Source organism: Tachyglossus aculeatus, chromosome 6 (genome assembly GCF_015852505.1).
Source record: "Tachyglossus aculeatus isolate mTacAcu1 chromosome 6, mTacAcu1.pri, whole genome shotgun sequence".
NCBI classification, from domain to species: domain Eukaryota; kingdom Metazoa; phylum Chordata; class Mammalia; order Monotremata; family Tachyglossidae; genus Tachyglossus; species Tachyglossus aculeatus.
Window position 1 is genome coordinate 48,747,341 of NC_052071.1, and position 12,478 is coordinate 48,759,818.

Genomic DNA, 12,478 nt, shown 5'->3' on the forward strand with positions numbered 1-12,478 from the left:
GTCTTGTTGACTCCTGGTTTCAGGGGCTCCTGACGGGAGGGAGGGGACAGGCTGGAAGAACTGTCCCTAAAGGGCCTCCAGTTGTCTGGGCTTTTTTTTAAAAAAATGGTATTTCTTAAGCACTTACTGTGTGCCAGGCACTGAACTAAGCGCTGGGGTAGATAGGAGTTAATCGGGTTGGACACAGTCCCTGTCCCACATATCAATCAATCAATCGTATTTATTGAGTGCTTACCGTGTGCAGAGCCCTGTACTAAGTGCTTGGGAAGTACATAGGACTCTCACAGGCTAATTCCCCATTTTCCAGCTGAGGTAACTGAGGCAAAGAGAAGTTAAGTGATGTAATACCAATAATAATAATTGTAATATTTGTTCCCCTCCTTCCTCTCCCCCTCCTCCCCCTCCCCATCCCCTCTGCCTTACCTCCTTCCCCTCCCCACAGCGCCTGTATATATGTTTGTACGTATTTATTACCCTATTTATGTATTTATTTTATTTGTACATATTTATTCTATTTATTTTATTTTGTTAATAAGTTTTGTTTTGTTCCCTGTCTCCCCCTTCTAGACTGTGAGCCCACTGTTGGGTAGGGACCGTCTCTATATGTTGCCAACTTGTACTTCCCAAGCACTTAGTACAGTGCTCTGCACACAGTAAGCGCTCAATAAATACGATTGAATGAATGAATTCGTTCTAAGCACTTACTGTGTGCCAGGCGCTGTACTAAGCACTAGGATAGGTACAGCAAATTGCCCAAGGTCACCCAGTAGACAAATCAATCAATCAATCAATCGTATTTATTGAGTGCTTACTGTGTGCAGAGCACTGTACTAAGCGCTTGGGAAGTACAAGTTGGCAACATATAGAGACGGTCCCTACCCAACAGTGGGCTCACAGTCTAGAAGGGGGAGACAGACAACCAAACAAAACATATTAACAAAATAAAATAAATAGAATAGATATGTACAAGTAAAATAAATAAATAGAGTAATAAATACGTACAAATATATATATACATATATACAGGTGCTGTGGGGAAGGGAAGGAGGTAAGGCGGGGGGATGGAGAGCAGGAAGAGGGCAACAAGAAGGAGGGGGCTCAATCTGGGAAGGCCTCCTGGAGGAGGTGAGCTCTCAGTAGGGCCTTGAAGGGAGGAAGAGAACTAGCTTGGCAGATGTGTGGAGGGAGGACATTCCAGGCCCGGGGGATGACGTGGGCCAGGGGTCGATGGCGGGACGGGCGAGAACGAGGCACGGTGAGGAGGTTAGCGGCAGAGGAGTGGAGGTTGCAGGCTGGGCTGGAGAAGGAAAGAAGGGAGGTGAGGTAGGAGGGGGCGAGGCGGTGGACAGCCTTGAAGCTGAGGGTAAGGAGTTTCTGCCTGATGCGCAGATTGATTGGTAGCCACTGGAGATTTTTGAGGAGGGGAGTAACATGCCCAGAGCGTTTTTGGACAAAGACAATCCGGGCAGCGGCGTGAAGTATGGATTGAAGTGGGGAGAGACACGAGGATGGAAGATCGGAGAGGAGGCTGATGCAGTAGTCCAGACAGGATAAGATGAGAGCTTGAACGAGCAGGGTAGTGGTCTGGATGGAGAGGAAAGGGTAGATCTTGGCAATGTTGCAGAGTTGAGACCGGCAGGTTTTGGTGACAGATGTGAGGGGTGAACGAGAGAGCGGAGTCGAGGATGACACCAAGGTTGCAGGCTTGTGAGACGGGAAGGATGGTAGGGCCATCAACAGAGATGGGAAAGTCAGGGAGAGGGCAGGGTTTGGGAGGGAAGATAAGGAGTTCAGTCTTGGACATGTTGAGTTTTAGATGGCGGGCAGACATCCAGATGGAGATGTCCTGAAGGCAGGAGGAGATGCGAGCCTGGAGGGAGGGCGAGAGAGCAGGGACAGAGATGTAGATCTGGGTGTCATCAGCGTAGAGATGATAGTTGAAGCCGTGGGAGCGAATGAGGTCACCAAGGGAGTGCGTGTAGATCGAGAACAGAAGGGGACCAAGCACTGAACCTTGGGGAACCCCCACAGTAAGAGGATGGGAGGGGGAGGAGGAGCCCACAAAAGAGACTGAGAAAGAACGACCGGAGAGATAAGAGGAGAACCAGGAGAGGATGGAGTCTGTGAAGCCAAGGTTGGATAGCGTGTTGAGGAGAAGGGGGTGGTCCACAGTGTCAAAGGCAGCTGAGAGGTCGAGGAGGATTTGTCAGAGCTGGGATCAGAACCTAAGTTCAGAAGGACTTCCAGGCTCATGCTCTATCCACTGGGCCCCACTGCTTCTCCCACTCCTCGGATGGGCTTGGGGCTCCTAGAGTTGGCGTCCCCCGTCTGGCCTTCCTCAGAGACTCCCCCTCCATTCATTCATTCATTCATTCATTCAATCCTATTTATTGAGCACTTACTGTGTGCAGAGCACTGTACTAAGCTCTTGGGAAGTCCAAGTCGGCAATATCTAGAGATGGTCCCTACCCAACAGTGGGCTCACAGTCTAGGAGGGGGAGACAGACAACAAAACCAAACACGTGGACAGGTGTCAGGTCGTCAGAACAAACAGAAATAAAGCTAAATTCATTCAATCGTATTTATTGAGCGCGTACTGTGTGCAGAGCACTGGACTAAGCACTTGGGAAGTAAATGCACATCATTAACAAAATAAATAGAATAGTAAATATGTGCAAGTAAAAGAAATAGAGTAATACATCTGTACAAACATATATACAGGTGCTGTGGGGAGGGGAAGGAGGTAGGGAGGGGGAGAGGAAAAAGGAGGCTCAGTGTGGGAAGGCCTCCTGGAGGAGGTGAGTTCTTAGTAGGGCTTTGAAGGGAGGAAGGGAGCTAGTTTGGCGGATGTGAGGAGGGAGGGCATTCCGGGCCAGGGGGAGGACGTGGGCTGGGGGTCGACGGCGGGACGGGTGAGAATGAGGCCCAGTGAGGAGGGTAGCGGGGGCAGAGGAGCGGAGGGTGCGGGCTGGGCTGGAGAAGGAAAAAGGGGAGGTGAGGGGGAGTTTTCCCAGAGGTCTCCATCTGCTCTAGGGTCCTGGGAGATCGACCCGAAGGACCTGACGTTCTTGAAGGAGCTGGGGACCGGGCAGTTTGGGGTGGTGAAGTACGGCAAGTGGCGGGGCCAGTACGATGTGGCCATCAAGATGATCAGGGAAGGCTCTATGTCCGAGGACGAGTTCATCGAGGAGGCCAAAGTCATGATGTAAGTCGGACCCCGCCCGGCCTTCCGGGCCTGTGGCGGAAAAGGGGAGCCGTGATGTCCGGGGGTCCCCACTCAGCGGGGTGAAGGCGCGGGGCCGGGGGAGGAGGAGAGGGCGGGCGGTGCCTCGGTGGGAACAAGATCAGTCCCAGAGGGTGGGCAGCGCGGTCTGGGCCTTCTCTGCTTCGACGGACACGTTGCCGTTGACCACAGTCAGTGGCGGTTTCTGAGCGCTTAACTGTTTACAGAGCACTGTACTAAACGCTTGGGAGAGTACAACAGAACAGAGTTTGCAGACCCGTTCCCTGCCCACAATGAGTTTACAGTCTAGAGGGGGGGACAGGCATTAATGTAAATAAATTCAATTTTGACTAACAGAGCTCCAGCGCTTAGAACAGTGCTTTGCACATAGTAAGCGTTTAATAAATGCCATCATCATTATTATTAATAATGGCATTTGTTAAGCACTTACTAATGACATTTGTTAATGCCATCATTAACCAATTATGAACATTATTATTATTATTGACATTATTATTAACATTAATAATGGCATTTGTTAAGCAGCGTGGCTCAGTGGAAAGAGCACGGGCTTTGGAGTCAGAGGTCATGGGTTCAAATCCCGGCTCTTCCAATTGTCAGCTGTGTGACTTTGGGCAAGTCACTTCACTTCTCTGGGCCTCAGTTACCTCATTTGCAAAATGGAGATTAAGACTGTGAGCCCCCCGTGGGACAACCTGATCACTTTGGAACCTCCCCAGTGCTTAGAACAGTGCTTTGCATGTAGTAAGCGCTTAATTAATGCCATTATTATTATTATTATTATTATTACTTTCATTCCTTCATTTATTCATTCAATCATATTTATTGAGCGCTTACTGTGTGCAAAGCACTGTACTAAGCACTGGGGAAGTACAATATAACAGAGTTTGTAGACTCATTCCCTGCCCACAATGAGTTTACAGTCTAGAGGGGGGGACAGGCATTAATGTAAATAAATTCAATTTTGACTATGTATAGTAATAATGATGGCATTTGTTAAGCGCTTACTAATGGCATTTGTTAATGCCATTAACCAATTATTAACATTATTATTATTAACATTATTATTAACATTAATAATGGCATTTGTTAAGCAGCGTGGCTCAGTGGAAAGAGCACGGGCTTTGGAGTCAGAGGTCATGGGTTCAAATCACGGTTCTTCCAATTGTCAGCTGCATGACTTTGGGCAAGTCACTTCACTTCTCTGGGCCTCAGTTACCTCATCTGTAAAATGGGGATTAAGACTGTGAGCCCCACGTGGGACAACCTGATCACGTTATATCCCCCCAGCGCTTAGAACAGTGCTCTGCACATAGTAAGCGCTTAACAAATGCCATCATCATCATCATCAGAGTAATAAATACGTACAAACATATATCCATATATCCCAAGCGCTTAGTACAGTGCTCTGCACACAGTAAGCGCTCAATAAATAGGATTGAATGAATGAATGAATATGTGCAAAGCACTGTTCTAAGCGCTGGAGCACTATATAAGTGCTATGGGGCTGAGCGAGGGCTGAATAAAGGGTGGAAACCCTAGTGCAAAAGGGAAATGCAGAAGAGAGTGGGAGAGAAGGGAATGAGGGCTTAGGGAAGGCTGCTTGGAGGAGATGCACTCCCTCTTCTGCTTAATAACCGTGGTATTCGTTAACCGCTTACTATGTGCCAAGCACTGTACTAAGCACTGGGGTAGATAAAAGACGTCCAGTTCAGATACAGTCCCTGTCGGGCCCAGGCTTTGGCTTCTGGGTTGACCCTGGCCTTCTCCCAGCTCTTTATCAATCAATCAATCAAACAGTGGTATTTATTGAGCACGTACTATGTGCAGAGCACTGTACTAAGTGATTGAGAGAGTACCATACAGCAGCTGAAGTTCAAGTTATTGCTGATGCCTCCCTCTCATTCATTCATTCAATTGCATTTATTGAGCGCTTACTGTGTGCAGAGCACTGTACTGAGCGATTGGGAGAGTACGATACAGCAGCTGAAGTTCAAGTTATTGCCGACGCCTCCCTCTTATTCATTCATTCAATTGTATTTATTGAGCGCTTACTGTGTGCTGAGCACTGTACTAAGCGATTGGGAGAGTACGATACAGCAGCTGAAGTTGAAGTTATTGCCGACGCCTTCCTCTTATTCATTCATTCAGTTGTATTTATTGAGCACTTACTGTGTGCAGAGAACTGTACTAAGCGATTGGGAGAGTACGATACAGCAGCTGAAGTTCAAGTTATTGCCGACGCTTCCCTTTCATTCATTCATTCATTCATTCAATCATATTTATTGAGCACTTACTGTGTGCAGAGCACTGTACTAAGCGATTGGGAGAGTACGATACAGCAGCTGAAGTTCAAGTTATTGCCGATGCCTCCCTCTCATTCATTCATTCAATTGTATTTTTTGAGCGCTTACTGTGTGCAGAGCACTGTACTAAGCGCTTGGGAAGTACAAGTTGGCGACATATAGAGACGGCCCCTACCCAACAAAGGGCTCACAGTCTAGAAGGGGGAGACAGAGAACAAAGCATATTAACAAAATAAAATAAATAGAATAAATATGTATAAGTAAAATCAATAGAGTAATAAATAGGTACAAACATAAATACATATATACAGGTGCTGTGGGGAGGAGAAGGAGGTAAGGTGGGGGGATGGGGAGGGGGAGGAGGGGGAGAGAAAGGAGGAGGCTCCGTCAATCAATCAATCAATCAATCGTGTTTATTGAATGCTTACTGGGTTCAGAGCACTGTACTAAGCGCTTGGGAAGTCCAAGTTAGCAACAGATAGAGACGGTCCCTACCCAACAGCAGGCTCACAGTCTAGAAGGGGGAGACACACAACAAAACAAAACATATTAATAAAATAAAATAAAATAAAATAAATAGAATAAATATGTACAAGTAAAATAAATAGAGTAATAAATAGGTACAAACAAATACATATATACAGGTGCTGTGGGGAGGGGAAGGAGGTAAGGCCGGGGGGAGAGGAAGGAGGAGGCTCAGTCAATCAATCAATCAATCGTATTTATTGAGCGCTTACTGTGTGCAGAGCACTGTACTAAGCGCTTGGGAAGTCCAAGCTGGCAACATACAGAGACGGTCCCTACCCAACAGTGGGCTCACAGTCTAGAAGGGGGAGAGAGGCAACAAAACCAAACCTGTGGACAGGTGTCAAGTCGTCAGAACAAATAGAATTAAAGACCCTCCAGACCCTTCCCCGCAGCTGACCCTAGGCCAGTGTGGCTGCAGGTCAAAGTCAGATCCGGGGACCTGGTGAAATTGGGGGGCCACACAGTGCTCAGCTGCGGCCCCGGGCACCCGCTCTCCTTGAGGCCTTGGGATTTGCAGAGGAACACGGAGAGGAGCCGGCTGGTTTCTGAGGTCCTCTCGGCCCCCATCCCCAGGAACCTGTCCCACGACAAGCTGGTGCAGCTGTACGGCGTATGCACTAAGCAGCGGCCCATCTTCATCATCACCGAGTACATGGCCAACGGCTGCCTGCTGAGCTACCTGCGCGAGACGCGCCACCGCTTCCAGTCCCTGCAGCTGCTGGAGATGTGCAAGGACGTCTGCGAGGCCATGGAATACCTGGAGTCCAAACAGTTCCTGCACCGGGATCTGGTATGCTCCCTGGGAGCCCGGGACGTTCCCTAGCGGGGAGAGGACTCGGGTGGGGAATAGGGATAAGGACGGGGGAAGAGTGGAGGGTGAAGGAAGACGCCAGACTTACATTCAGGCCAGACTGGGAATATCTGGGATTCCCAGCGGCTCCGTCTCTCCCAGTCTCCCCCGCCTTCCTTGTCAGTCAATCTGTGGTATTTATGGATACTCACTGCACGCAGAGCACTGCGCTACACAATTTCCTTGGCCCCTAAAGGACTCCCGATCTAAGAATAAACACCAGGGAAAAGGGGTTGGCGACAAACACCACTGATTGATTGGTAACAGTCACATTAGGAGCGATGCAACGACGTAGCGGAAGAGCAGTAGAAAAGGTGGGACAATAATAATAGCACTTATAATTTTTTTTTAGCGCTTACTGTGTGCACAGCACTGGACTAAGCGCTTGGGAAGTCCAAGTTGGCAACATATAGAGACGGTCCCTACCCAACAGCGGGCTCACAGTCTGGAAGGGGGAGACAGACAACAAAACCAAACATATTAACAAAATGAAATAAATAGAATAAATATGTACAAAGAAAAGAAATAGAGTAATGAATACGTACATACATATATACATATATACAGGTGCTGTGGAGAGGGGAAGGAGGTAAGGCGGTGGGATGGGGAGAGGAAGGAGGGGGCTCAGTCTGGGAAGGCCTTCACTTATTAAGCGCTTACTATGTGCAAAGCACTGTTCTAAGCGATTGGGAGGTTACAAGATGATCAGGTTGTCCCACAGGGGGCTCACGGTCTTCATCCCCATTTCGCATATGAGGGAACTGAGGCCCAGAGAAGTGTTATTATTAACAATAATAATATGTGAAACAGCAGCATGCTGCACTTGAGCCTGAGTTGCTGGTGTTGTCAAAGCAGCCGTTTGACTCCAGGCAGGCCTGACGCAAGATTGCACAGGGCCACCAAAGGACGGGGTTTTGCTATGCCTCAACTCTCGTGTCTCTCTCTCTTGCTTCCGCAGGCTGCTCGGAACTGTCTGGTAAACGACCAGGGGGTTGTCAAAGTGTCCGACTTTGGCCTGTCCAGGTCAGTCCGCCTCTGGCCTCTCCCTCCCCTCGCACTCCGTGCCGACCCCAGCCAGCTTTGTCATTCTCCTCCCACCACCCCTTCTCGTCCCGGTCTGCCTCGCCGGATCTCCCGCTCTTTCTTTCCGCTCTGAGAATCGTCCCCGGGGCGCGCCCCATCTACCCGCCTGTCTTGTTCCTTCCAGCTCCCTGTGTCTGGGTTTTTCTCTAAGTATCAGCAGCAACGGCATTTATTGTGCACCACGAGCGTGCCGAGAATTGTATTAGGTGCTTGGTGGACACGAAAAACAGAGGACGTGGTCCCTGCCCTCCAAGAGCTACTGTAATCTAATAGTCATTCACTTGTAGTCATCACCCAACAAACTCAATTATAAAACAGTAGAGAAATCCATGAATGCTGAGGTGGCTGATAGGATGGGTTGAACAGGGAGTTTAGGGAATGTCTAAAGTTTTTCACTTCTCCATTCCCCTCTTTCTCTGTGTCTCCCTTTCTCTCCCCCTTCCTCTCTCCTCTCTTTCTTTAGCTCTTTTCCCTCCTCCTTCTCTACCTCTTCCTCAGGCCTCTGTCCAGCACTTGGTCTCAATCTCGCCCCGCCTGCGGTCACCTGTCCATCCCTCCTTCCCAGTCATTGTCACAGTCAAATGGCTCGGGATGTTGGGGGTCCCAAGTGTGCCGGCCATGAGGCATCCCTTTGGTCTCAGGGCCACCGAGGTGAGGACCGACAAGCCAACCAGAAAAGCTAATCGGATGGGGGAAAGGCCACCGGTGAGGGGGCGGGCCCGAGGCGTTTACAACAGAGGCCCTGGAACCGAGGCCCTTCCTTCCTACTTAGACTACTTGTCCCTCTGTGGGACAGGGACAACATCCAACCTGATTATCTTGCATCTACCCCGGTGCTTAGAACCACGTTTAAGCGCTTAACAAATACCGTAAAGAAAAAGCTGGGTCAGCCCACCAGGAGACTCGTTTGGCTTCACAGTGCTCAGTTGGGGAAGTCGAGGCACTCCTCCGGCCTGCCGTGTGCACGCCCTGTTCTGCCCCCTCGCCGGTCCGAGGCCTCTCTGCTAGACCAGGACAGTAACTGACCTTTCGCCGGCTCAGGTACGTCCTGGACGACGAATACACCAGCTCTGTCGGGTCCAAGTTCCCCGTCCGGTGGTCGCCCCCCGAAGTCCTCATGTACAGCAAGTTCAGCAGCAAGTCCGACATCTGGGCTTTCGGTGAGTAGAAGGAGCTGCAGAGACGAGACCTTAACAAATACCAGTATTCTTATTACTATTATCGTTATGATTATCATTATTATTAAGACCGAGGAATAGGACAAAGCCGACAACCTCCTACTCGCCACCCCTGGGCTTCTGGGGGAGGGGGCTGCCCAAGATCAATCAATCAATCAATCAATCGTATTTATTGAGCGCTTACTGTGCGCAGAGCACTGTACTAAGCGCTTGGGAAGTCCAAGTTGGCGACATATAGAGACAGTCCCTACCCAACGGTGGGCTCCCAGTCTAAAAGATGGTCACAAGGAGAGAGACGATGACAGTGGTCCTCGTTGGCGGGGATTCCGTGAAGCTGAATGGACCCAGGGTGACACTTGGGATTTGAACGGCACTTTTTCACTTTTCCCCCAGTGAGGTAGAGGGAGGCAGGTGGGATCGCCCCCATTTTACAGGTGAGGAAACCGAGGCCCAGGCTGCGGTTCCCCCAGCAGGCGAGTGGCCGGTCCCCTGCCTCCCGGCCCCGGGGCTTCTTCCCATCATCATCATCATCATCAATCGTATTTATTGAGCGCTTACTATGTGCAGAGCACTGTACTAAGCGCTTGGGAAGTACAAATTGGCAACATATAGAGACGGTCCCTACCCAACCGTGGGCTCACAGTCTAAAAGGGGGAGACAGAGAACAAAACCAAACACACTAACAAAATAAAATAAATAGAATAGATATGTACAAGTCGAATAAATAAATAGAGTAATAAATATGTACAAACATATATACATATATACAGGTGCTGTGGGGAAGGGAAGGAGGTAAGATGTGGGGGGATGGAGAGGGGGACGAGGGGGAGAGGAAGGAAGGGGCTCAGTGTGGGAAGGCCTCCTGGAGGAGGTGAGCTCTCAGCAGGGCCTTGAAGGGAGGAAGAGAGCTATCTTGGCAAATGGGCAGAGAGAGGGCATTCCAGGCTCGGGGGATGACGTGGGCCGGGAGTCGATGGCGGGACAGGCGAGAATGAGGTACGGTGAGGAGATTAGCGGCGGAGGAGCGGAGGGTGCGGGCTGGGCTGGAGAAGGACAGAAGGGAGGTGAGGTAGGAGGGGGCGAGGGGATGGACAGCCTTGAAGCCCAGGGTGAGGAGTTTCTGCCTCCGCCTCGGCCTCCATCCCCCGTCGACGGTCTGAAGGTATCTGTCTCTCGCAGGAGTTTTGATGTGGGAGGTTTACTCGCTGGGGAAGATGCCGTACGAGAGGTTTAGTAACAGTGAGACGGCAGAGCACATCGCCAAGGGCCTGCGACTCTACCGGCCTCAGCTGGCTTCCGAGAGGGTGTATGCCGTCATGTACAGCTGCTGGCATGAGGTGAGTTCCCCCTTCACTCCTGCAAACCACCCGGCACGGTGCCCTGTCCCTGACCGTCCACGGTCCCGACGAGGGGTCATTCTGAAGCTTCCCCCTATTATTATCCCAGCGCTTAGAACAGTGCTCCGCACATAGTAAGCGCTTAACAAATGCCATCATCATCATTATTATTATTATTATCAAGTGCCATCGAGTCGTTTCCTATTCATAGCGACTCAAAGGCCTATAGAGTCGCTCCACCTGCTGTAAATTTATTTTAAAGCCTGTCTCTCCCGCTAGATGGGAACCTTCTCCAGAACAGGGATGGTGTCTACCAACTGTAACAAATAACGAATAATAAATAATAATGGCATTTATTAAGTGCAAAGCACGTTCTAAGCGCTGGGGAGGTTACAAGGTGATCAGGTTGTCCCACAGGGGGCTCACAGTCAATCCCCATTTTACAGATGAGGTAACTGAGGCACAGAGAAGTGACTTGCCCTAAGTCACACAGCTGACAAGCGGCGGAGACGGGATTTGAATCCATGACCTCTGACTCCAAAGCCCATGCTCTTTCCAGTGAGCCACGCTCCTTCTCGTGGCTGTATTGTAACTGTAGTGTATTGTCCTCTCCCAAATGCTTAGTGCAGTGCTCTCCCCAGACAAAGCTCTCAGTAAACACTATTGACTGATGGTTAGGCACGTAGGTAGCGTGGCCATTCACAAATATTTATACCGTACGGTCTGGTTTCCAGTTGTTTCATCTCTGGTCTGGTCCCTACACCTCAATGTCTGGTATTTTTACTTCTAATCCCCCAGCTTCCCTCGGTCTCGGCTCCCTTGATCGGTCCCGGGGCTCGGCAGTGGCCCCGGAGCTTGTGGAGGCCCGGGATGGGGACGCATCGCAGCCCTGACTCTGGAGCCAGGGATGAGGTCAGGGGTCCACCTGGCAGCACGCTCAATAACTATCACGGTTCATTCATTCACTCATTCTTTCATTCAATCGTATTTACTGAGTGCTTACTGTGTGCAGAGCACTGGACTAAGCCCTTGGAAAGTAAAATTTGGCAACAGATAGAGACAATCCCTACCCAACAACGGGCTCTCTGTCTAGAATCAATCAATCGTATTTATCAATCAATCAATCATATTTATTGAGCGCTTACTATGTGCAGAGCACTGCAGAGCTAGAAGGGGAGAGACAGACAACAAAACAAAACAAATGGACAGGCAAACGAAACAAGTAGAGACAGGCAAGTAGACAGGTTCGGCAAACTTCCGCAAAGAACCTTTCCGTCTGTGTCTTGACAGCACCCTGACTTCCACAGTAGGTCATAAGTAATGCACATCGTCTAGCGTAATCATCATCAATCGTATTTGTTGAGTGCTTACTGTGTGCAGAGCACTGTACTAAGCTCTTGGGAAGTACAAATTGGCAACATATAGAGACAGTCCCTACCCAACAGTGGGCTCACAGTCTAAAAGTCCAATTTCAGGCTTCCTGACTCCAGATCTTCCTCACCAGATGCAGCGGAGGGCCTTGCTCCTTAAGACTGCCTCAAAGCGACCCTCTTCTAATCACATCAACCTGTTTAGAGGAGGCTCTGAGGAGCTACAGATCTTCCTCACCAGATGCAGCGGAGGGCCTTGCTCTTTCTATGACTGCTTCAAAGCGACCCTCTTCTAATCCCATCAACCTGTTTAGAGGAGGCTCCGAGGAGCTACAGGCTGTGCCTCTCCAGAGCCGTGATTCCACCCTGGGCGAGATCCTACACGATCGGATCAGACACAGTCCCTGCCCCACTTGAGGCTCACGGCCTAAGGAGGAAGTAATAATAATATTCAGTCGTATTTATTGAGCGTTTACTGTGTGCAGAGCACTGTACTAAGCGCTTGGAAAGTACAATTGGGCAACAGATAGAGACAAACCCTACCCAACAATGGGCTCTCAGTCTAGAAGGGGAGAGACAGAC

The 12,478-nt window shown here is 49.8% G+C and overlaps 1 protein-coding gene across 1 annotated transcript in view; it reads left to right on the forward strand.

The window, feature by feature from the left end:
* Window positions 1-12,478, forward strand: part of BTK (Bruton tyrosine kinase) — a 53,287-nt gene that overhangs the window by 39,242 nt on the left and 1,567 nt on the right. The window contains exons 14-18 of the mRNA XM_038747961.1: window positions 3,034-3,205; window positions 6,652-6,868; window positions 7,887-7,951; window positions 9,053-9,171; window positions 10,369-10,526. Of these exons, the coding sequence (XP_038603889.1) occupies window positions 3,034-3,205; window positions 6,652-6,868; window positions 7,887-7,951; window positions 9,053-9,171; window positions 10,369-10,526 (731 nt within the window). The remainder of the gene's footprint in view (window positions 1-3,033; window positions 3,206-6,651; window positions 6,869-7,886; window positions 7,952-9,052; window positions 9,172-10,368; window positions 10,527-12,478) is intronic.